This window comes from Drosophila eugracilis, unplaced genomic scaffold, assembly GCF_018153835.1.
Source record: "Drosophila eugracilis isolate 14026-0451.02 unplaced genomic scaffold, ASM1815383v1 contig_1781, whole genome shotgun sequence".
Classification (NCBI taxonomy): Eukaryota; Metazoa; Arthropoda; class Insecta; order Diptera; family Drosophilidae; genus Drosophila; species Drosophila eugracilis.
In genome coordinates this window covers 208,163-231,314 of record NW_024572623.1, presented here as the reverse complement: position 1 = coordinate 231,314, position 23,152 = coordinate 208,163, and the positions used below count along the sequence as shown (strand labels likewise).

Below are 23,152 nucleotides of genomic sequence, written 5' to 3'. Positions count from 1 at the left end.
TTGGTCGGCTCTACTACACTCGTACGTTTAGTTTCTTCAAATCAGCCAAGTCACGGAGCTCCTCTGGCCCCTGGTCTTTGTCTTTCCGCGTGTGCCAGTTTCACAATGTGCAGTCAATCTTCGTTCTTTACATGCCTTCATCTGTTGCGTAGTTTTTCACAAACCACAATAGGGAATAGGGATTATATGGGTACTCTTCTAGAAATTGTAAAGGTCTTTCATACCAAAAAACTCTTTTCAGAACAGAACTTTCACTCTTTTAAAGATAGCATATCATTTTAGTGGGATATGTATCCATAACTTAGCAATCGAAATCAATATCAGGAGAATGTGCAGAGTGAAAATGGTTCTAGTAGCAAGTTTACTTAGTAAAATTGTGAATGGAAAGAAGGAAATGTGGCTAAAATAGTGCTCTTAACCACATTTCAGATTTTCTATGCCCACAAAATGTGGTTTAAACTTAATAAATTGATAAAAATCATTTACTTTTCTATTGTTAAGGGCATTCAGGAATTCGGTTTGCCATTTTGCAATTTGCATTTCCAGGGCGCCATCTTGTCTCCCAGCTGCGTGACTCGATCCGCGAGTTCTTCTCTGATAACTGCGAGATGCGTCAAACGACGGCGGCAGCGGCGGTGGCTTGTGCCACAATTTTGGCGATTAAAAGAGAATGAAGAGGAACCCGGATCGGAGGATATATATCTCACACATATATATGACTATGTGGACGCTGGCCATAATGACGAAATGTAATTTGGAGCACTGAGACGAGCTGCTGTCGGGCTGTTATCGCCCGCCGTCGCTTCGCTTTGAGTTTAATTAAAAAGTTTCGCTCTTTGTGGCAGCGGCACAGCCGAAAGCACTCGACAATCAAATTCATATTTTGAATTTGAGTTTTTTATATAATTAAAATCCGTTCCCGAATGCATTTCGAAGGCGTGTCTCTGCCGCCTTCCGCCTGGACGCCAGCTGGAGGAGGCAAGCCAAGATAAACCCAAGAGCAAAGGATGCGATATTAGTGTGTGGAAGATATTAACAGCATATTTGACATAACAATATGGAGAGTGTCCTGCCAGGGCAGCACTGAACACAGCAACAGGATGCAATATCTCATCGCAAGCTAGTTTTTATTAGCCCACTCAGCCACCACTACAGCCACAACGCCCACCAAGAAGGCATTCAAGGCATCCTTATGGGGATTCTTGGCTTTGGCCAGGACATGCCGGGCAACTCATAAGACAGCATAAAGTATGACAGACATTTTGGCAACACTTTGCAGACCGTTAGTAGTCTTGGCTCCCTGCTTTTTAAATTGTTAATGTGGCCCATTGGGGGTGGTGGCATCTTCTCCCCTTCATTCCCCTCATGCTTCTTGGGGGGAAAAGACAAAGGAGCTGTCATAATTCGCTGCAAAATATTGTCACCCAACTAGCTGCACTCTCATATGAGGCCAATTTGCCTTGGCCCGGCCTTTCTTGGCTCCGCTTTCTGGCAAGACATTAGTTGGCCATTATATGGCCTCTCAGCTCCCTGCTACCAAATCCTCTCCAGCTGCCCGGAAGTACGCGCCATTTTCTAATATGCTAACGGAAGCAATTAATATGATCTTAACAATAAGAGAAGTCCCAGTCTCAGTCGTCTTAATGGTAATGCTCTCCATTAAGCTCTCGTTATAAAAATGGGCTATATAGAAGACATGGCAGAAGAGAGGGCTTTGCGCAGACAGGATATTAAGTAACCCTTCGATAGGGAAAACAACTCAGCAAGCCCCTTAGAAGACATTCATGATCTCATGAACTCAGTTAGCTTGGCTTAAAAACCTTAAACTAACTTTCATTAATTCGTTAACTCTTCTGAAAACACCTTGAAAGAAAGTAAGCACCATGTCCACGGCCACCACCTTAGACCGATCCATGCTGGTGGAGTACAGCGCGGGATTCATGTACTACCTGGAGAAGCACAAGCTGATGGAGGTGATGAGCCGCCTCCTGGCGGAGATTTCCGTGGCGGACGGAGTGACAGATGTGCGCCGCTGGATGGGCGAGAACATTAGGCGGATTGGCGTGGAGATTTATACCAAAGTCATGGATGCCTTCCATCGCGGAGTGAAGGGGGATTTCTACCAGCTGCCTGGAAGCTTCTACCACCGAATAGTGCTGCATGGCAAGCCGGGATCGGGTCGGAGGTCCCTGGCTCATGTGCTGGCCCAACGCTGGAACCTTCTGATACTAGATGCCGATGTCTTGGCCTATCATAGCATCAATAGTCTGAGGCAGAACGAACACACCCGACTGCTGCAGAAGGCTATTGAGAAGGATTGCGTTTACCTAAGGTCCCAGGCAGTGGGGAACCTCATCCAGCACAGGCTCCTCAAGGAGGATGCCCTGCACAGGGGTTGGATACTGATCAATTACCCGAATAACAAGTGCGAGGCCGAGGAGCTGTTCGAGGGCTTCACTGTACCGCCCAACCGCTTGGTCTTCCTGCAAATCGACGAGCGTATGGCCCGCATGCGAATCCTGCTCAATAGCTACTCGCCAGGACCTCAGGCTCACATCAGTTTCCTGGACCGGCAGATGGCTCAGTTCCGGAAAAGTGAGCGTGCTCTCAATGCCTACCTCAGCCAGCGGCGGGAAGTGGTCTACGTGGATGCCACACCTTGCTTCGAGCAAGTCAAATGCGAAATCATCTCGCAGCTCACCAAAACTCCCTACGTTCTGGGCAAGAAGTACGGCGAGGCCAATGCCCTACTCTGAATCTCTTTCCCGGCACTCCCAGCATCCAAATTGAGTAACAATGTGTTCTTAAAGTCCTTTCTGTGATTGCCCTCGTTGTTATTATTATTTGCTCAAGAGTCTGTCGTTGTTTGCCTTATTTTTTGGGGTCAGGCCTATCAGACTTCTGACCGTTTCCCCGTCCACTTTGGAAATATGGCTACGTTTTCGTTTAGGTAAACAAGAAGCGCAGAAGAATCTTAAGTGGCAAGGATGTGGTTTGAGATGTGTCGAAGGAGAGATACCTACTAACTACAAAGGGGCGGGGCATAGGTATTAATATATATATTCAAGTTGAGAAAGATAAACCATTCGTATAGATGGTTTGTTAGAGTCAAAACTTACTTCATAAACCATTTCCCTGACTATCTTAACACCCAGTAGCCAAATGCCAGGCACAACAATATACCCTCACCGTCCGTTACAATGAGTAGAAAAAGTGATTTTCTATTTGAATTTTCCACCACTGAAAAATGTGAGCAGAAAAACAATAAAACGCCGAAAAAAATGAGAAGAAAATAAGGGAAAAACAAATGATTTTATGACCACAACTTAAGTGCTCAATTTTTAATTGTTTGACGACGCTGATAAGACCCGGCGAGGAAATCTGACGAAGACGGTGCAGAACGGGGCGGGAGAGCGACTTTTTAATGGCACCCAAAAGTTCAATCAAAGTTTTATACATTTTCCTTCTGCTGCCCCCGGGGCCTTGGGGCCCAAATTAGTCGCCAGCAGGTTGATGATTATTGGAGCAAATATCTTTGTTCCTCGAGGTGGTCCCCAGTGGGCCGTAACCCTGCTCACAAATAATTAAAAAACGCACTAAATCGTTAACAGAAAATAAATTTATTCCCTGCAATCAGGAGAGCGAAGAATTAAGAGGAGATTTGAATATTTTTACAAGTATTTTCTGTAAAACTTAACAAAGAAGAATAAAAGTCGCAGTTTGACAGCTTTAAAAACTTGCAAGTTTCTTTAATTCGAAGAAGAGTAATCATTTCACTGAACACTTTAGAAAACGGAAACAAAAGTATGAATCAAATTCCTAAATTTGTCGGGCAGATATCAAAAGGGGCCTTCTTGACCATGCGAGTCACAACCTCCTCCTAGCGCACCACCTTGATGTCGTGGGTGAAGCAACAGCGCTTTCCGGAGACGGGATCCTTCAGGGCCCAACGGATGGTGTAGGGACTCAGGGGAAACTTGGCCTCGATGGGCACCGCGGTGGTGTAGGTCTGGGTGACTCCTGACCTCACGGGGCAGTTGGTGTACTTGCAGCCCTCTCGGTCCATGGTGATGAGAGGCAGCTCCACAGTCTCCGACTTAGCCCAACCCAAGCTCGCTTCGAGGGTATCGGCATCGAAATGGGGTGTGAAATCGAAGCTCATCTCGGAGGTGCGTCTGCGGCGAATGTTGCAGGCCTTATTTTGAAGTGCCTCCGGACAGGGTGTAACGCGGACCTGCTGGATGGTACAGGTGTCCACACTGTCCTCGCAAGGTTGGAAGTTGATCACCTCGCCGGAAACGGACCCCGAGATCAGGACGCAGGCGAAGGCAACGGCCAGCAGCGAGCTCAGACGCAACATGGTGGATCGAAAGTCGGACTGCGAATGCAGGCACTCCGACTACGGACTCTCAATCAAAAGCGGGCTTATCGCCGGACCCGGACCCGTGTGACCCCATCAAGCGGGTCACATCTGTGCCTACGAACATAGGCCGTGTCTCGGCTGATAAGATTGGCTTTCCTTATCGGAATGTACTCAGAGTGTTAGGGTGCCGAGGAGGGCCCTCACTGCGTGACACATTTCGGAAAGTTTCGATCAAAAACATAACACTACTTGAGTTTTAAATCATTTTCGAAAATAAATCAACATGAAGTTTACAAGGACTGTTTTCAAGAACCACTTTCGGAGATCAACTTAAGCGTTGAGATAAAATATTAATATTTGTTCTGATTTTAGACTACAAATAGGAAACCAACTTTTTGTAGAGTAAAAACCGTCCTGTTAGTCTCAATACTCTACCTAATTAGTCACAGAATAAGAAAACTGCCTTGCTAATCAGCCGCATTCCGCTTTCTGTGTCACCATGCTGAGAGAATCAAGGTGAAATGAGTCTAATTAAAAGTTATAATATAGGGAAGGAGAAGTTCAAAGGCAGTAATCAACAGTAGGAATATGAAATTAATCGAGAGAATAGATTGAGAAACCCGAAGACAAGTCAAAAATCCTTCTCATTTGGGATATGTTCATTCAGTGCTTTGTATATTTAAGGAAAAAAAAACATTTCTAAACTAAATACCAAAGTCTAGGAGTTCTCCTAGCGCACCACCTTGATGTCGTGGGTGAAGCAGCAGCGCTTCCCTGTGACAGGATCCTTGAGGGCCCAACGAATGGTGTAAGGACTCAGGGGGAACCTGGCATCGGCGAGCATGTTGTTGGTGTAGGTCTGCGTCACTCCGGACCTCACGGGGCAGGTGGTGTACTTGCAGGCCTCGCGATCCATGGAGAGCAGCGGGAGCTCCACAGTCTCGGACTTGGCCCAGCCCAAGCTGGCATCCAGTGAGTCGGCATCGAAGTTGGGAGTGAAGTCGAAGCTCATCGTGAACCTGTGCCTCCGCCGAATGCGGCAGGCAGCATTGTTAAGGGCCTCCGGACAGGGCGTCACCCTAACCTGGTGGATCGAGCAGGTGTCCACACTGTCCTCGCACGTCTGGAAGTTGACTATCTCCCCGGAGATGGGGGCCAGGCCCAGAACAAAGGCGATCGTTGGCAGCAGCCAGCTCAGACGCAACATGGCGGATTGAAAGTCGGACTCGGACTGAAATTAATTCGATTGCGGGCTATAAGATGGGATCATGGTGATAGGAGGGTTCTACTCTAGAAAGCTGAGCATATTCACTTCCTTTAGTGCCTCAAACTAATAATCTTTAAATATTAATTACTTTCTCAATAACTATTCTGGTGTTCCTAGAAGACTTCTTAAATATTTTTGTATATTGGTTTCTTTTTCCAATTTAATAAATTCGGTTAAACCCAAAAAGCACTTAACTTTCAAGTTCTGGAATAGTTCTTATCAGCAGGCAGATGAATGTTATCACCAAGCACAGTGTTAATGGGGAAAATTCGAGCATAATTAATGGCTATATTATAAGGAAACCCATTAAACACCGCTGACTAGTCAACTAGCAATAGATAGAAATCCCAGCCAAGACTAATGATGTCCAGTTGAGGCTGTCAATGCCCGTGTCGCAGTTTTAAGGAATCATCTGCCTGAAAGGAAAACCAATTGATTCCGAGGCGGCACCCCGTGCCATATGCCAAATAAATCGTCACACTTTTCAGTGTCGGGACCCCGAGATGGAAGCCGACAGTTGTCAGTCAGGGAAGCCGGAGATGAAACTGCGCTTCTCTGAAACTCGAGACGAATCCCGCGGGTCCCAGGATGAGGATCGAACTGGGAGCTGTCAATGGGAGGCAGCCCGACAATTGCACGGCTCATTTGCGGGAATGCATGTCAACAATCAGAGACAACAAACAACGGGCAGGGCGATTGACAACCTGACACCCCTAGGCCAACCCATCCCCCAAAAACACTGAGAGAAAGCAAGCTGAGGTGCCTGTCTCTCTCTATGAAACGACTTTGCAATGAAATGGAAATGAAATTTACTACCTTTTCCTCCCAGTGTCTCTCCGCAATTGCCGTTCGATGAGAAACGGTTTTTCATCTTCTGTAGAGGAATCCCCAGGAGTATGCAATTAGCCGCTGAGGAGAAGCGCTTTCAAAAGCGCAACATTTTCCCTGTTTTTCTCGGTTTTCCACATCTCCGTTTTCATATGCAAAACATGTTTTTGCGCTCTCAAATTTATATTTCCGAAAATTGATAGAAAAGTTTCGCCGGCCAGAGCATAATTAACACTCGACAAACGCGTTTTCCCCGCCAGCCGCTTTCCCCTAATGATTTTCGTATAAATTAAACGCAACACCCAAGCCCGCCCATCCCCCGGCGCTTTTCCTCAGTTTTATTGCCGCGGCGACTTTGCGCCTTTTTTTTATCAAAGTCCAGTGAACGGTGAATCAACAGAGCCGAACCCGGCGAGAAACCAAAACAGAATTAATTCATTAAAGAAATATGCAAAGCATTAAAAAACAACAAAAGCGGCGAGAAAAAATGGGAAAAGTATCAAGAACTTGCTGAAGGGGAGGGGGCGAAGGGAAAAAAACGAAATTTATGTTTTATTACTTAATGAACTTACCGCAAATTAAGCCAAGGGTGGACGAGGTTACAGGGAAACGGACAAAGGGGAGGAGAGAGCAGGCCTTGTCTTCAATTAATATGCAGAAAATGTCAACACGGACTGCCGCTCATCAAAGTGGCAGCAGGAAAATCGGGAAAATCCAGCACAGAGCACTTGAGACGCCGGCAAGGAAGTGCCTGGACTGCAAATTGGTTAGCAATTAATGGTGGCCATTTTTTAATTGAACACACGAAGGGGGAAAGGGTAAGGGGGAGGTTATCAGAGGGCCCTCACCTCCTTAAGTAAGAAAGGGCAACTCTTTTTATAAGTTTAAATTAAACTTCATTTTACTTAAATATTCATTTTAATTTGATTCTTTTAAGAGTCACTTCAGCCAGTGAATTCCTGTGAAAGATTTCCCTAAGCCTCCTTCTAATTTCCCTTCATTAGCCAGGATTCGGTGCCCCGAAACTCTTTCATAAATTGCAGCTGATGCCAAAGCCGGCCATCATTTGCGGGTTAAATGTAGCTTGTGATTTGCCCAGATTTCCAGCTCCACTAATGTGACACCCTAAAAGGAAGGAGCCCCCCTAAGACTCTTCCCGAAATGGGGACGGCGAACTTGGGCAAATCACCTCAAGGGGCCATAAAAAAAGCGAGCACCACGCCTGGGCGAATGGAAAATACAAATAAAAATAAGCGCCGAGGAAAAGCCGCCAACGCCACCCCCGCCGCGGCAGCCAGCTAAACGAAAACGAAAAAATAATGAACGCTGGTTGTCTTCTAGCTGCTGGATTTTTATTTCTCGGAATAATCTAGCGAGCACACGACTAATCTTCGTTTAATTTCATTTGCGAGAAGCAAACCGAAATTGAAATGGTCCGAGACGAGGAGGAGATACCTCCGTTGGGGCGGCAAGGACAATGTAAGGACATTTCGACGAGCAGTGCAACATTTCATTGGCTGACGGGGGAGATCAAAAGTATGCGACACCGTGGCTTAATTCGATTTTAACCATTGCAGCCAGCCAATGGCAAAGGACTCGAGGTCCTGCCATGCCACTGCCATTTCCACTTCCATCTAATTGAAGCGAGGGCGAGGGCGAGGAATGTCCTGGAGACGCTTCTCCTTGGGGCACATAAAATTAATCCGACGTGTGGCGCCGCTTCTTTGTCAGCGTCTTCAGCGATTTGAATTTAAATGTCGCTCTCGTTTTTTTATTCGCCTTTTTATTCCCACTAAGCCAAGAAGGAAAATATAAATAAAAAGCAGTTCTCGAGTCAAGGAACCTTCGCGAATTGAATTAAACGTGTCCTTCGCCTCCCTTCTAGGTGTGGACAAAGGGAGCCCCGTCCTCGTCGGCAGCAGCATCATCACCATCACCGCCATCTGAGTGTATTGAAAATTTTATTGCCTGGAATAATTAGGCGAATTAAGCACGCAAATTAATTGCCACTGGCATATGTGAGAGAAAAATATTCGCAGGGGAGAGGGTAGGGGAAGAAAGTAATAAGAGGGGGCAGGGGCAGGGGCAGGGGCAGTTCGAGTTCAAACTGATTTACTTTTATAGGCACAAAGCCCTGGCTCTGAAATTTACGAGTGGCTGGCTTTTTCATTTTCCCAATGATGCTGATAGAAGTGAGCTAATCACACTCGGAGACAATGCCAAACGGAGGAAATGAGCCGAGTGAGCTCACTCACTATCTTCTGATCCCTAATTGATCTCACTCTCGGTGAACCTGGGGTCACCCACTTCCTTTGCTGACTAACCAGCTTCAGCTTCTTGTTCTCTATGAATCACTCCCCAAAGATTGTGTGGTTTTCAAATTGAAATCACGAAAGTGTAGAGCATCTTAATACCTTTTACCACAACCTGGATCTTAAGTACATATATCATCTCGAAGCCCTTCCAATTAATATCCAGCACTTTCTTGCTTAGCCAGCAATGTCCAACTTTTCCCCGAGTCTCGCTTGTACATTGTAATGCTTTCACCCCAGTCTGCTCATCCATTTCCCTGGGAAAACCCCCAGAACTAGTGGAAACATATGCATCATGCTTGCAGGCAAACGAAACATTTCATGCAAAAAGGTTTTTAATTTAAATTTCTTGACTTGACGTGTGGCATGTGCCGACGTTGTCGTCTTTGTCCCCTGATGTCTGAGTCTCAGTCTCAGTCTCAGTCTCAGTCTTAGCCTCAGTTTCAGGCTGAGGAGTCTGCACACAAATGTGGGCGAAAGGTCTGTCTCTGGGGGCGGAGAGCGGGCCAAAGAATCTACCCACATACTCGTCCGTACATTGGCCATGCACAATTGACGCTTACATTGTTCTCAAGAATTATTATGTGGTTCCCAGCATGTGTGCTCCTGGCTCCATCCCTCCATCCATCCAACCTTATCGCTTTACCTACAGCCAGCACCCGGAATTGGTTACAATCTCACCCAAAAGAATGGCCGTTTTATCTGGGCCATCAAGTCCAACACACATGTGGCAGGCCCTCAGACTCAAATTGAATCCCTTGGCGAGCCGAGGCGGAGGTGAGAGTGCTCCTTAACCCACTCAACCACTTGCCTCGTCCCTTTCCAGGAACAGAGAACACTCTCAGCACTGAGAGAAATGGAACTTAACTAAAGAGTTTGGGAGGATTGGTTAACTAGAAGATTAAACTCTTTTCCAAAGTGCATCCCTGCCTTGACTTGCGGTCGTCCCAAGGCAAGACAAATTTGCCCTAAGCCTTTGAGAGGCGACCACTGCCTTGGATTCCCCGGATAAGCCCGGCCAATTAATAAGGCTGGGAAAGCTGAGGAGGCACGCATTTTCCTCGGGCCGTCGCTCATGTGTGACCCATAAATTTTCATTTTATTGGCCAAGGTGCGCCCGCTTTCCGGCAAACAGCCCCAAAAACTTTTAATTGTAATTAATTTCGAAACATTTCTCGCCGCCGGCGCGGGTGGTCCCGACTTTTGGGATTTGTCTGCCGATTTATATGCTGATTCGGTTTTGCATTTTTGTTTTCAAGTGCTGCCAAAGTAAACACCGTCGGACACGGCGCACTATTTTTGCCCAGCATTGAGACGCTGTGGAAGCAGATAATCATTGGAAATACACTGAGGGAAGTATCGAGGAAATTGGTTACCAATTCAGTGATTTTTGGTAGAAATTTCTCATTGTTTCAGCTTTGAAGTCTATCGGAACCTAATCTCGACAGCCGTTTAAGTTCTTCTGGATTTTGTTAAACCTGTCAAAGAGAAGTTAGTTTAGAGTACTTAAATACTAATCACATTAGATTAGCTTTATATAATAACTAAATATGAATCCTTGAATCGAATATTGCTATAGATTTTTGCTCGTGCAGCTGAATGCGAAATGCAAGGCAGCAGTTCGCGGTTTTGCCCCAGTCTCTCGGGCTGACTGACGTTTTGTTTGCGTTGCAAAAAGCCAAACTCCCTGGGTGGCCACTGAAATGCAGAGAAAGAGATATTTCTAAAGGGGAGACAGAGGGTTCCCACCGAATATCTAATGGTTTGGGTTTGGGGCCTTACCAGGTGATGTTGGCACTTGAACTTGGTGCGGAATGTGGCCACCAGAGCTGACAAGGACACACATTCGGTTGACAGACAGGCCGAGGTGAGTGACAGCTGGGCTAACAAATAAATGTGGACAAAGTAGCAGGAAGTTCCTCTGGTTTTTTCGTTCTCTACACTTCACCAGGGCAACTACCTCTACAAATTGGGTATCATATCTCTGCATTACTTCTTGTAGGAACACAACTTGTCCGAAAACTTTCAACCCTCGTATGCAAATGTCTTTCTTCTTTATCGGGCCACAAAGTTTCACATATCCCGCAGGACATAAAGGACACACAACATTCGAATAACAGGATTACAAACTAAGAGCTCAAGAAATGGACAGAAGAGCGTGCCGTGTGCTGATGCACTTTAAGAAATGTCTTTAAAATTGTATTTAAATGCATCTTAAATTATATTCCTAACCCTTTGAAAAGCAACGAAGTATCTTTAAAGGCCACAAATATTTATAAATCAATCTTAAATATGAATACTTCCCCTATGATCCCCTTTCTCAATGTGCAGAAGGATGTCCACTTCAGCTGCTGCTGTTCCGAGACAAACTTCTTGGGCTCAAAGGTGTTGGCCAACCTCCTCAAGAGCCAAAACATTTCGAGACCCTTTCTAATTTATAAAATTTAACTGGCCGACAGTCAAGCTCATTAAGGAACGAACCATAGTTAGTCGTTAAACTATTAAGACTAATGAGGGTTGTCCTCCACTCCATGTGCCCGGTGGTTTGCCCTCTCTAAAAACCAAACCCTGTCATTTATGGAAACGCAAATTTATCAGCCGCATGACTCCATGGCTGTCCATTGCCAAAAGCTCGCAGCTGAGGCCCTGAACCTGAATATCTGGATGTGAAACCGAATCTGAATGTGACTCTCATCTGGCCGAGTCACGTAAGAAATGTCGCATGTGGGCGTACCGCCATCGGTTCCCCTGCCCCCTCCTCATCTACGGAGGAGCTGAATCAGAGTCCGATTCTTTGCCACCATCTCGGAGTCGTCATCACAAGGTGCCGCCCTCAAAAGTCAGGGGCTGAGTCGAGTGTGGAGTGTCGAGCTAGCAGATTTCAGCACGTTTCGCATTTCGGGGGCTGTGTGTTTGTCTTGTGCTTTCCGCGAACGGCATTTTGGGTGGCCGAAAACAAAGGTTCCCCTGTACAGTAATCCCTCCGGCCATCTCTGGTCGCAAAAATGAAATCACAATGAAAACAAAGCCTGAATTTGCACACAGGGAATCGTGACCTGTTGGTCAACAAAAGTTGGTTTCCTTACCTTATGTGGCAGTGGAATCTGGGACCCTGCAGTAGGATTACACATTTTCCAAAATTTATAACAAATTTACTATCGAAATCCGAAAGTTCCCACATATCTTAGCGTCAGCAAGTTTGACTTTTATTATTTGGCTTTCGCTGGTCGCGTCCTTGTCAGGATATCACCTATCGAAAGCCAAGTCCTAACCGCAAAGTGTTAAAGTTCCCATATATGGCTTACCTTCCCCGCAGATCCTCCCCAAAAAGCAATTTGCGGACGTGCAAGGAAAACTTTTACTGGCAGCAAATTGAAATTAATGTGAAGTTTCAGTAAAAGTGGCTTAAATGCACACACGGGCCGCATTTGGGGAATTGCTGCAGGACAGGACTTCGGATCGAAAGTTTCTTGAAGGAGAGAGGGGGGATTCCGAAGGATACTTATGTTATTTTGAAATACTTAGACTCCCCCACACACACAAACACATCCGAGATAGTTTGTGCCTTTGGCAGTTGCTGAGCCGCCAAAGCTGTTGATTATAAGTTTCTTTTCCGAATGGGACACCTTACACAACTTCTGGGAAGCTGATATGATATGGGGGAGTTCTTAACCCGTTTCTTGTCCTTTGGGTTATCTATCAGGGAAAAGAGATAAACCTACTTAACTAAGATTTAAATTAAGCAAAAAGTAAACTTAGTTACTGATATTACCCCATTGAAAAATCAAGTTTGAGTCATCTTACTGCTAGGCATCTTACTGGTAATAAGACTTCCCTTAAAAGACTTTCCAACTTGCATTTGCCGCCTTAATGGGTTAAGGCTTTCCGCTTCGATTTCTCAAGTCCTTCGCCTGAGGTTGAGCTAACGATTTGTGAATTGCACTTCCTGTCGGTAAATAAGAGAAAACTATAAATTCCTAAAATGTTCTCCGCTCTGTGAGCTCCTTCAGCAATTTGCATGCATGCGTGATGCTCCTTGGGCTGCCTTTCTCGGAGGTGCTTCTACCCACTCGCTTCTGAATTCGAATCTGCAACTCCATTTCCATCGCCATCTCCATCTCCATCTTCATCTCCTCTTCCAGATGGAATCCGTTTCTGCATGTGATTCCGAGCTGGGTTGTGTGCTTGGCCTGGCATTTGTTGGTTTAACAGCAAAAGTTTGTCTTTCAAATCGAAAACTAGAAAAACGTTGCCTTTTATGCGCGTAGCAGCAGTTTGGGCTGCTTCAAGGACCTTAAAGGCCATATCCTTGCGAGTAACTTTATTAATATGTATGCGCTGCCGAGGTTTCTTTTCCTTTGCCCTTAAAGTTTGCTTTGATTACTCAGATATATACGACTTCGCCAACTCAGGTGCCCCCACTAACATACTATATCCCCCGATAAATGCCCAATATCGGGCGCACTCAACTGATCCCAATTCGCTTTCCTCCTCGCCACTCGGCACTCGTATTTGCATTTAATATTTGTTTGTTTGTTTGCCTTTCTGTGCAGCGCCCAGAATCCTTTGTGCGGCGTGTTTGTTTTAAGTGAATGATGCAAATTTGATGCTCTTATATAAGCGCAAAACTTTTGCACATGAACATGAATAGAAACTGGAGCTGAGAGTTGGGTTCTGGAACTGGGAGATGGGAGCTCGAGAACGAATGGAGCATTGAGGAGATGCAAACTTTTATTGCGGACTAAAATGAACTTCCGCCCGGGCAATGGCAAGGAAGTTCATAATTTCAGCTGATTTGCAAAAACTTTTCGCCACATTCGCTGCTCCCCCGATCCAGCGATCCAAGAACATATATATTCCACTTTATATATATATCGCATGGCCCGCTCTTTGGCAGTTTAAAGGCAATTTGCCTGGCTTGACTTAACTTGGCTCCACTTCGAGCACTTCAGTTCGGGGCTGTTGACGCTTGTTGACAAAGACATTTGCCGGGTCAATTCCAATTCTGCGCTTGTTTTTGAGCGGTTGCTGCACTCAGAAAAAGACTTAGAAGAACGTTAAAAGCGCAAATATCTTTATCATAGTAGAAACTCCTAATAAACATGCAGTTTTTTCTCAATCAGCCACTCATTTTCCCCAGTGTGTCCTTGTTGGTCTTCATCGTTTGGCGCGAGACAAAACAGCAAACACGCAGAACATTTGATTTGTTTACACAAAGGATAGCAGGAGGATTCCTGCGAGGGCGGGGAGATCGGCAGCAGTGACCAGAAGGCGTAGGTACACACCAGACTGTATCCGAACGAACGAATGTGCGAGTATCTCACGGATGCCCAGCCCAAGCCCGACTCACGGATACATTTCTCGGCGGCATTTGGCCATGTGTCGGCCAAATGTTTGCCACGGCATGTGAAAAATCTACCTCCCTCCGCTCGCAGCTCGCAGCTCGAAATTCCTCCATCTCCGCTCTCTGAAATTTCAGGCCGAGGTGAGGTGTGAATCCGCATGGAGCTGGAAACCGAGCCTGAAAATTCGACTTCGACCTCGCAAGGCAAACGGAAATCAAATGCAGACATCGTCCTCCCAGCATCCTTTTGCCGCATTTTTATTTTAGGTACAAATTTCACACTTTGTTTATGCTCGAGCCCGCCTGCCGTGCGATCTGTTCCTGTTCCTGGTTCTGGTCCTGGTTCTGGTCCTGGTTCTGGTTCTGCCAAAAACCCTCTAAAACCCTCTCTTTGTCCCGCATCTCGTGCCAATTTCACCAGGCGCACCGGCGCTTGCTAGCCGAAAAATCTGAATGGGCGTTAACGCCGCTACATATCCCCGACCCTCCCACTCCCTTCCGCTCCTGAGTTATGAATTTACACATTTTCCGGCCACCGCATGAATAGCTGAGGGCCTTTAAAGGCCAATGAAGGCATTTAACACGTTTACAGGAAAACTGCCTGCTAACTGATTTCTGCTCTTTCAGAAATATTAGTTCGTGTTTAGAGTAGAAAACTTTCCAACTTTATATCAGAACCAACTCGAAAAGTGTGGGAAAACGCTGCGTATCTGGGCTTTTGCAATCTCAATCTTTCAGCTTCCTCGGTGAACTCCATCGATCATTCAGAACTGAGGCGCTGACCCAGTCTCCTCACCATTCGCACTTCCCGTTCGTTGAAAGACGGCCAAAGTCCAAGCTTTGAGGCTTCGGCATTTTCCTCGTTAATTAGACAAGATGCACCAAATGCAGCCAACGCGATCATTTGTCTTCATCAAAGATCCGTTGATAATGTCACTCGTAAGCTGCATTTTCATTTCCATTTCCATTTTCCATCTCAGCGGTCGTAGTTCAAAAATTTGTTTAGGCGCCAGCAAATGCATTAAGTTTTCCTAGCCGATCGACTGGCGCCTTTTCCCGAGCTACAACAATTAACATTTTATGCGAAAAGTGACAAGTGGTTGTCGCATACCTCAATTAGGCATCGAGAGAGGAGCTCTGAGCCATCGCTGTTTCTATGCCACGCCACCACCCCTTTCCCACCCACTCCCCTGCTAATTACAACGGTTACAAAATATTAATGCAATTGCCAACGGCTGGCGGCTATTTTTAGACGCCAAATGACGACATGAACAAAGTGCGAAGCGATTCTTCACGCCGCTGCACTGTGAGAAAAAGTTGGGCTTAAATTAAAAACTATTTTAAAGTTTAAAACCAACAGAAATTGATATGTTTTTGAGCTTAAAGATAATCCATGGAAGGCATAAATGGACCAAAAATTAAGAATTTAAATCACATTTTCAAAATCAAACTTATTTCCCCAAATTCTGCTAAGTTAGAGCTAACATGACTACTTTTCTCTCAGTGCCTAAGTGCTTAATTAAAGCCAATCCAGTGGGCTGAACTGCAGCTCCGCCAGGAAAGGACATTGACTTCTGGTCGGCTTGGACTGCCACCGCTCTTCGACGGAGCAGAGGGCTGGGGGGCATGTGAAGTGGCCGCCGTAGCTGTCGAATGGCAAAGTGTCGGGCGGAATGTGCCGCACTTGGAGGAGCGACAGCGACACATTACACAACAGTCAATTAAAATTAATAACTTTCGCAGCGGCAGCAGGGGTAAAAAAGTGAAGCGGAAAATGTTGCAGGCAGCCACCGTTGCTTCACATGTGTCACAGCAGCCCCGAAAGTCCGCAAATGCATCCGACAGATACGTTCTGCATCCGAAAAGTCCGCTCAGAGGCTTCAAAAGGCACGCACACGCCTGTTTTCGCCTTTAAAAAATGAAGTTTTCCCCCTGTTTTTTATTTTATTAATTTTGACGCGTCATTTTTATGAACTGCCGCCAGAGAAAGTTGCAGAAAACGAAGCGAAGGAATGTTAAAGTCAATCTGGAAATGCAACGACATGTGGCGGCTTATTGACGTTGAGCGCTTTATTAGGCTTTGTTTTCCAGGCGAAATGGGAAAACCAAGCAAGACGACGAACTACATGGCGGGGAAAAACTTATTTCAGGTTTAAGAGTTGCGATTTTAAGTTGAGAATGAACTTGGCAGCTGGAAATATGAAAATGAAGGTGTAAAGTAAAGCACTTTAGTAAGGATTTATAGTTCTCCCTTCAATGGATTCTCAAATCATAAAAACTAAATTAAACTCTAAAGTATTTCATTTGATTAAAAAGTAAAAAAGAACTCCCCCTCTGCAAATCAATAACCTTTTTTGTTAATCACAAAAGGATTTAAAATAAAGGCACGTTCTGGGCAATGAGATTACTTTCAGTTCACACTCCTCCTGGCTTCCGAATAGTTTACATTAAGTTACTCGAGCATGTACCCTAATCCCATCCAGAGCCCATTTCAATACCATTCTGATTGGGCCACTGTAGAGAAGGTCGGGGAAGAGCGAAAAAACTGGCAGATGATGACTTTCGCTTGGTTTAACAAAATCCGTATTATTTACACCTCCGGCTACACGTAGCCCGGATCCGGGACTAAGAGCAGAGCGTCACGGAGCAGAGAGGAAGCTGCGAAACACGGGCGGACTGTGCAACAACTGCGACAATCACCCCAGACTGTTCGCATTTCAATCAATTAATCTAATTTAAATTTTCCCTTTTGTGGCGTACACTTTTTTAGCATTTTCCTACGCTTTGTCCTTCCAGCCACCACCATGAAACGAGTTCCTTTTTCAATTTTGCATTATCATGCGCTGCCAGGTTGAGTGTCATTAGCGGATTCGAGTGGCTGGGGGGGTTGTATGCCCTGGATTTCCACAATCGGTTTACCTCTGCCAACAGCAAAGAGAGGTTGAAAAAATCCAATTGAGTTATGCCAAGCCACCGAAGAAGCAGCTCCTCCCACCAGGGGAAAAACTCGCCCAAGGAAATGCGCCTTAAATGCCCTTTCAGTGTAGCCAAAGTGCAATGAGCCATTTCCTGGTGCTGGCTGCAAAAAACTTGGCCATAAATGTTGAGCACAACCACAGACATGCCACCGAACACTGGGATCTGGGGTCCTGGGGAAGGAAATCTCTCTAAAAAAGTGCAGACGAAACCAATCTGCTGGCCGCCCACTCGTTCAGATGACAGCAGGCGTGGCTGCCCCATAAAAAAATAGGTGAAAAATCCGCAAAAAGAGTAACGTGTGCCAGCAACAAGGATGCAGTCGATGCGTATCCATATCCACAGCCACTTCCCCCCACTCCCTCGCAGCCGCAGCCGAGGGATTCGTCCGCAGGAGGCGGCTGCAGGACATGCCATCTGTCAGCTGGCATTTGAGAAGCCAGCAGAACAAAAACAAAGTCAAAGGATTGAGTCTGCCACAGAGAGTGGAAGTGGAACAGGGGGAAAAACGCATCAGAAACTCGGCAAAGATACAATTGTATCTTTGAATTTCAAAATGATTTGAATGCCCTCTCTTGGGGTAGTTTACCTTTGTTTGGAGTTATTTTGAGCACTTTAAGGGCATCATATTTATATATTTTAAGTTTCAGACTTCCAATATAAACATAGGTTAAGCCTTTTCCTACTTAAAACCTCATTATGACATCCGGAAGAGTATTGCAGCCTCAGGTTGCCTTTCCTCCCTTTTGGCAAGCCTGCCACTTGACTTGCCACTCGTGTGCCATATCCACACCTTGATACATATATATATATGTCTCATAATTCAGGGGCAAAACAGGAATACCAAATCGCGATATGGCAACAAATGTGCTGCTGCTGCAGACTACCCTCAGCTTGAACCTGGAGACTCAATCTGCGGCATGAACAATTGAACAATTGCAAAACCGAAGGATTAATGCTGGTCGTGGTGCATGCGACGGGCATGCGTCCGCTATATCCTTCTATATCCCATTTCAGATGTTCCTCCCTGCCTCGAAAGGTGTCGCCCTTTGCAACCCCAAATTGCATTCGCTTCCCATCCTCCCTCCCCTCATCATCGGCAACTTTTCATTATGCTAAACCGTAAATGAAGAGGGTTGATGAGCGATTTGCCAGGAGCACAATGGGATGGGGTGCGCTGAGGTGAGTTGGTGGTGCGGCCAGGTAAGTCCTAAGGTGGAACAATGGGAGAGGGGTGCCGGGGGGGGCGCAGAGAGGAACACCGAGCGTGACAGATTAGCGCATTGCAAAATGCTGACATACGGGCGAAAGGAACCGGAGTATAGAAAGCTGTCCGAATGCGGGGCAATCTTGAATGCCAAACTAGTCATCAGGCCTGGTCTACGCCCTGCTGGGTGTTTGTACACTTTGAAAAATACGAGGCCTACTTCTTAATATCGAAATATATTTTTTAAATATTTTTTCGTTACAAATTTGCAGTACTAAATGAAAAACCTACAAAATCGTAAAATAAAACTCAAAACATTAGATAAAATCTATTTTTGAGAGTGCGCCGACTTCCTTTGCACACTTTGCGGCAGCTTCCGCACTTCCGGCACTTTGGCCAGCTTCCTGTGGCAACGTGCGTTGCCTCAGCTGCAAGGGCTTACCCACTTCCCCCCAAGCACCAGCCCCCTCTTCCGCAGGGAAACATCCACAGATAAACAGAGATAGAGAGCGTCCAGCCGACGCGGGATATTTATTTACCTTTTATATCAGACAGACAGGAGTGCATATGAAAATTATTTTTATTGCTTTTGTACCCTAGAAAGCGGTCTCTGAAGGATCCTCTGGAACTCCCATTAACTAACAGCAGCAACTTAGCTTTGATTTTTAGTTCTCATTTCCACGAAAATAACAAATATTTTGTGTTTTTCTACTTTGGCAAACATAAATCATATTTTTTGACTATCTGTGTTTTATCAAACATTTTATAGCCCCCCGGGGACCCACATTCCTGAGTGCCTCGATTACCTATGAACGAGTTTAATCCTATTCCCATTAAAATCCCGCACAGTTCCCATTTCTCGTTTCGACTTCAAGAGGTTCTGCGTCAATCAAATTCTCGGGGGAACCGATAAGAAATGTACGAAAACGAAAAGTTCGAAAATATTTTGAAATTTCAAAGATAATTTCCAAGTGACCTTGGTTTCCTCCTGTAGGTTAGATTAAATTCGAAAAACATTTATTGCTAGGAGGGCTAAAAAGTAACTCATTTTGGTAGACTATTCATAAGAACTATGAGTCATCTTGTTTAAAATTAAATCATTGAGCTAAATATTCCTCACTTTAGCACTTTGTTTTTAATCTTTGTTTACTTTTTCAGGGAAAGAATTTAGTACGTTAGTAATAAAAAAAAGCATTGTGATTCATGAAATAATTTAATGAGTTTATGTTTTGCGAAACAGCAAGCCTCCAGGGTATTTGGCGAGCGTTGCCCTGCCAGCTTTTTGCTCATTTTCCTCTCTATTTATCTTTTGTTTTCGTTTTTCCAGCCCTTAAGTGGACAGCCTTGCCGCTGCTGCAGCGTTAATCATTAAATCTCGGCACGCACACATGGCCGGCAGCGATAAAGGTGAAAAATAAAATCATCCACATGTACTTGCGGGAGGAACAAGGTAAAAAGCTACCCCCGGATGAGCGGGTGAACGGATTCATTGGTTACAGAACCGCTTCCCACGCCACCGATGAGGACAGCACCCACGGCGACTCTCCTGCGCAATTTCGCAAAAATAAATTTCAAGCCAAAAAAAAAACGAGAAAACGGGAATAGAAAATCGCTTTTGGGCCAAACCTAATGAGTGAACGTGGCGACTGCCACCGCGATGACGCACATGTTGTCGCCAGTTGTCCTTGACGGCCGCCTTTCCACCCATCGATGAGGCTGCTGATGATGATGATGACGGCGATTACTTACAACAAACAGAGGTAGCTGCAGGCCAAATGGCCAAATGAGGGCTGATCCTGGTCTCAAAACTACCCCACAGGACTTCTGGATTGTCGTTCCTGCCGCTTCTTTCAGGATGATGTCAACAATGCGATCTCGATTCCAGTTCCTGCTGCAATTGAGGTGAAAGAACAACCTCAGCCTCGGCTGAAAGGTGGAAGCCATATCCTCTCCTCATCCCCCGAATCTGTTACGTTTCCACATGTGACTGACTTTTGTCTTCTGTCTGACTGCCAGCCAAGAATCCACCACCAATCACTGAAAAAAGGTGACTGAAACTTGTTTTTTCGCCATCTAGCTGGTTGTTGTCAAAGTACAGTGGTCCATGGGTGGTTAGAAAGTGCATTTGAGTTATGAAAATGTGAAAATACCATGTGGATTGAAGTAAACCAAAGAACACTTATCGATTATACAGTACGAACTAGTCCAGTTTTAGATTTAAAAAGATGATACACATTACTCTTCCTAAAGGATAACCCTCTGCTTTTACCCTGCACTTTATTCCGCCTTTGCCCCACTGTACGCCGTCTGAATTTGCTTTGATTTTGCTGCTCGATTGCGCTGCCCGCGAGTCCTGGAGGCTTCCTTTGTCCTGTGGTAGGTCGCCAGACGCGTGCCGCAATCTCGTTTCCATTCTGTTTTTTTGTATTTTCATTATTGTGCTTTTCCAGAGAGCGTTCATTTGCTTATTTGTTTGTTCACTTTGTCCGCTGATGCGGCCGCATCAAGGTAAACTTCGGTCGGCGAGCGTGTCCTGATCCCTTGGCTGTTTGTTGTTGTTTTCATTGGGCGGGCGAGCGGGCTGACGGGCTGACGGGTGGCCGGCGGCCAAATGGGATTTATTATTATTTTTATGCCTTAAATATTGTTTCAATGCGAAAGGCATTTCTGCATTTTGATTAGCTTTTCAGGAATGCCGAGGCCTGCGAGTGTTTAACCTTTTAGCAGCTAATGTTACATCTATTCGAAGGACGAAGGACGAAGCACCATATACGAGTCCTCAACCTTTTCAAGTATTTGCTCAGCTGAGAGCGAGTTCGGTGACGTGTGCCCTAGTATCTGTTTCAATTTTCGTTAATTTCCCTCGAACGCAAAGCAAACAGTTTCTGCTTTAGATAAACACTGGCCGACAAAATATTAAGTTACCGGATTCGAGTGGAGAAACGGTAAAGTTTTCCAAAACTATGCGGGTGCTCTCTCTCGCTCTCCCTCTCTCTCTCTCGCCACACTCACTCCTCGCATCAGCAAATGCAAGCCCTGATTTTATAGCATTTTCCTCGATAGCTCAGGTAAACCGTTAGGCCGCTTAGGACTACAAAAGCCGAACCACAAAATCATTGCCATACAACGCACACGTGCCTGACTATTTCCCATTTCCCAAATCGTCTGCCCTCTCTTTCCCGCAAGGACCTTTTCCAGCTGCTCCGTTTTCGTGAATGAAAACGGGCAAGCCGTTCGAGGCTGAGCCCAGACATTCAAATGCAGTTCGAACTACGAGACAAGAGTCAACTATTGACAGTTATGAAAACAGATAACGATGATCGCCCTGACACTGTTTGGGATGACGATGATGACGATGTTAGGGCTGTCAAAGGATAACAGTTGTTGTTGGCACACTTTAAGGCTGAACCGAAGGGATTTCGGGCAGACAATAAAAACAAAGAAAACGCCGCTAATTTCAGTCAATCGAATGTTGTCATTGATAGAAATCAATGAATAATTTGGGGAAATGGTGGAAAGTCTTCTTAGATTTCTCAAAGGTTTTTCATATTTATTATGTAAGTCAGTTAATTTATTGCCTAAATTAGTGGTAATTGTAAGCCTTTCTGTGTAATATATTTCTATCAGGAATCGCACTTTAGAATGTTCACTTTTACATGGGGGGAAAATCTTCCCACACTAGAACCAGAACCAGACACTTGACTAAAGCCACCACCGCCCCATCAAGCTGAACCCCTTGAAATTTAGAAAGGGGGGAAATGGGGCTTAGACCGCTGTACATGCATTTTGGAGACGAGGAGGAAATTTGACATTTCCCCGGCACTTAAATGTCACATAAAGTGTTAAACGAAATGAGCCAGTTTCGGCCGCAGAACAGAGAGCACTTGAGATTTCGATTCCGATTCCGAGAGTCCGATGTTTGTGGCGACCCAAAACGTGCATCACTCTGCACCACCGAGGCCAGAACCACCACTCTGGAAAGTATTTATGCTGTCATTACTTTTCGGTTCGGTTTCGAATCGAATTGGTTTCGGGTTCTTTTGTTTTTCGGGGCCGCGCAAAGTTTACTGCTAATTAAAAATTGTGGAAAAACAAGAAACATGCATGCAACTCAATCCCCATCTGGACATCTGAAGGGCCCCTCTAGGATCTAAGATCTACGATTGGCGGCCACCCCTTGGGAAAGGATTGCATTTTCCCAGAGTCCTTGGCTCGCACTTTCAAAGTGAAATTAATTGATACCTCCAGTCGATGACGTCAAAGCGGAACCCCCGACAGTACTTAGCCAACTTTATTTCATGTGGGTACCAGCAGGGCGAGGAAGGAATTGGAAAATGATCGACAAATCCAATTTAAATGAAGAACCTACAGTGGGTGTTGCCTTCGAGAGCCTGGGAAGAAAATCCTTGACTGCGAATGCGGGAAGCGGTAATTGAAGGTACTCGCCACGGAGTTCGTTTGTATTTCGATTCGGATGTTTGTCAATTACGCGCTTGATGAAGGCGACTCCTTTGGGAACAGGAAGTGCTGGGTAGTTGCAGGGCTGGGATTAAGATCTACAAAACTCAGGGAGGCTACAATTTTAGCAAGGCCTTGACAAGTTATTCATAATGGTGCGGTTAAAATTAAAAAAATGTGCATGATATATGAGGCTTGACACTCTTTCCACCAACACCCCACTTTCTTCCCACGTCACATTTCCCGCGGGCTTTTCCGCCAATCGAGTGAGCGCAACAGGTGCAACCCAGTGACGACCAATGTGCGCACCTTGCTCGCTTTTCATTAAACACCCACGCCACCACGGCACCTCACACAGATACACAACACACGCAAGCGAGCACCCACTCACACACAC

The 23,152-nt window shown here is 45.5% G+C and overlaps 3 protein-coding genes across 3 annotated transcripts; 1 reads left to right on the top strand and 2 right to left on the bottom strand.

Annotated features, from left to right (window-relative positions):
- Nucleotides 1-1,840: 1,840 nt before the first annotated feature.
- On the top strand, nucleotides 1,841-2,857 carry LOC108113494. Its single transcript, XM_017224079.1, has one exon. It carries the CDS (start codon nucleotides 1,884-1,886, stop codon nucleotides 2,754-2,756), a length of 873 nt encoding a protein of 290 aa, XP_017079568.1. The 5' UTR covers nucleotides 1,841-1,883; the 3' UTR covers nucleotides 2,757-2,857.
- Nucleotides 2,858-3,719: 862 nt separating this feature from the next.
- LOC108113487 (MD-2-related lipid-recognition protein-like) lies at nucleotides 3,720-4,394 on the bottom strand. Its single transcript, XM_017224073.1, has one exon. It carries the CDS (start codon nucleotides 4,358-4,360, stop codon nucleotides 3,881-3,883), a length of 480 nt encoding a protein of 159 aa, XP_017079562.1. The 5' UTR covers nucleotides 4,361-4,394; the 3' UTR covers nucleotides 3,720-3,880.
- Nucleotides 4,395-5,010: 616 nt separating this feature from the next.
- LOC108113489 (MD-2-related lipid-recognition protein) lies at nucleotides 5,011-5,581 on the bottom strand. Its single transcript, XM_017224075.2, has one exon. It carries the CDS (start codon nucleotides 5,568-5,570, stop codon nucleotides 5,094-5,096), a length of 477 nt encoding a protein of 158 aa, XP_017079564.2. The 5' UTR covers nucleotides 5,571-5,581; the 3' UTR covers nucleotides 5,011-5,093.
- Between the last annotated feature and the right edge of the window lie 17,571 nt (nucleotides 5,582-23,152).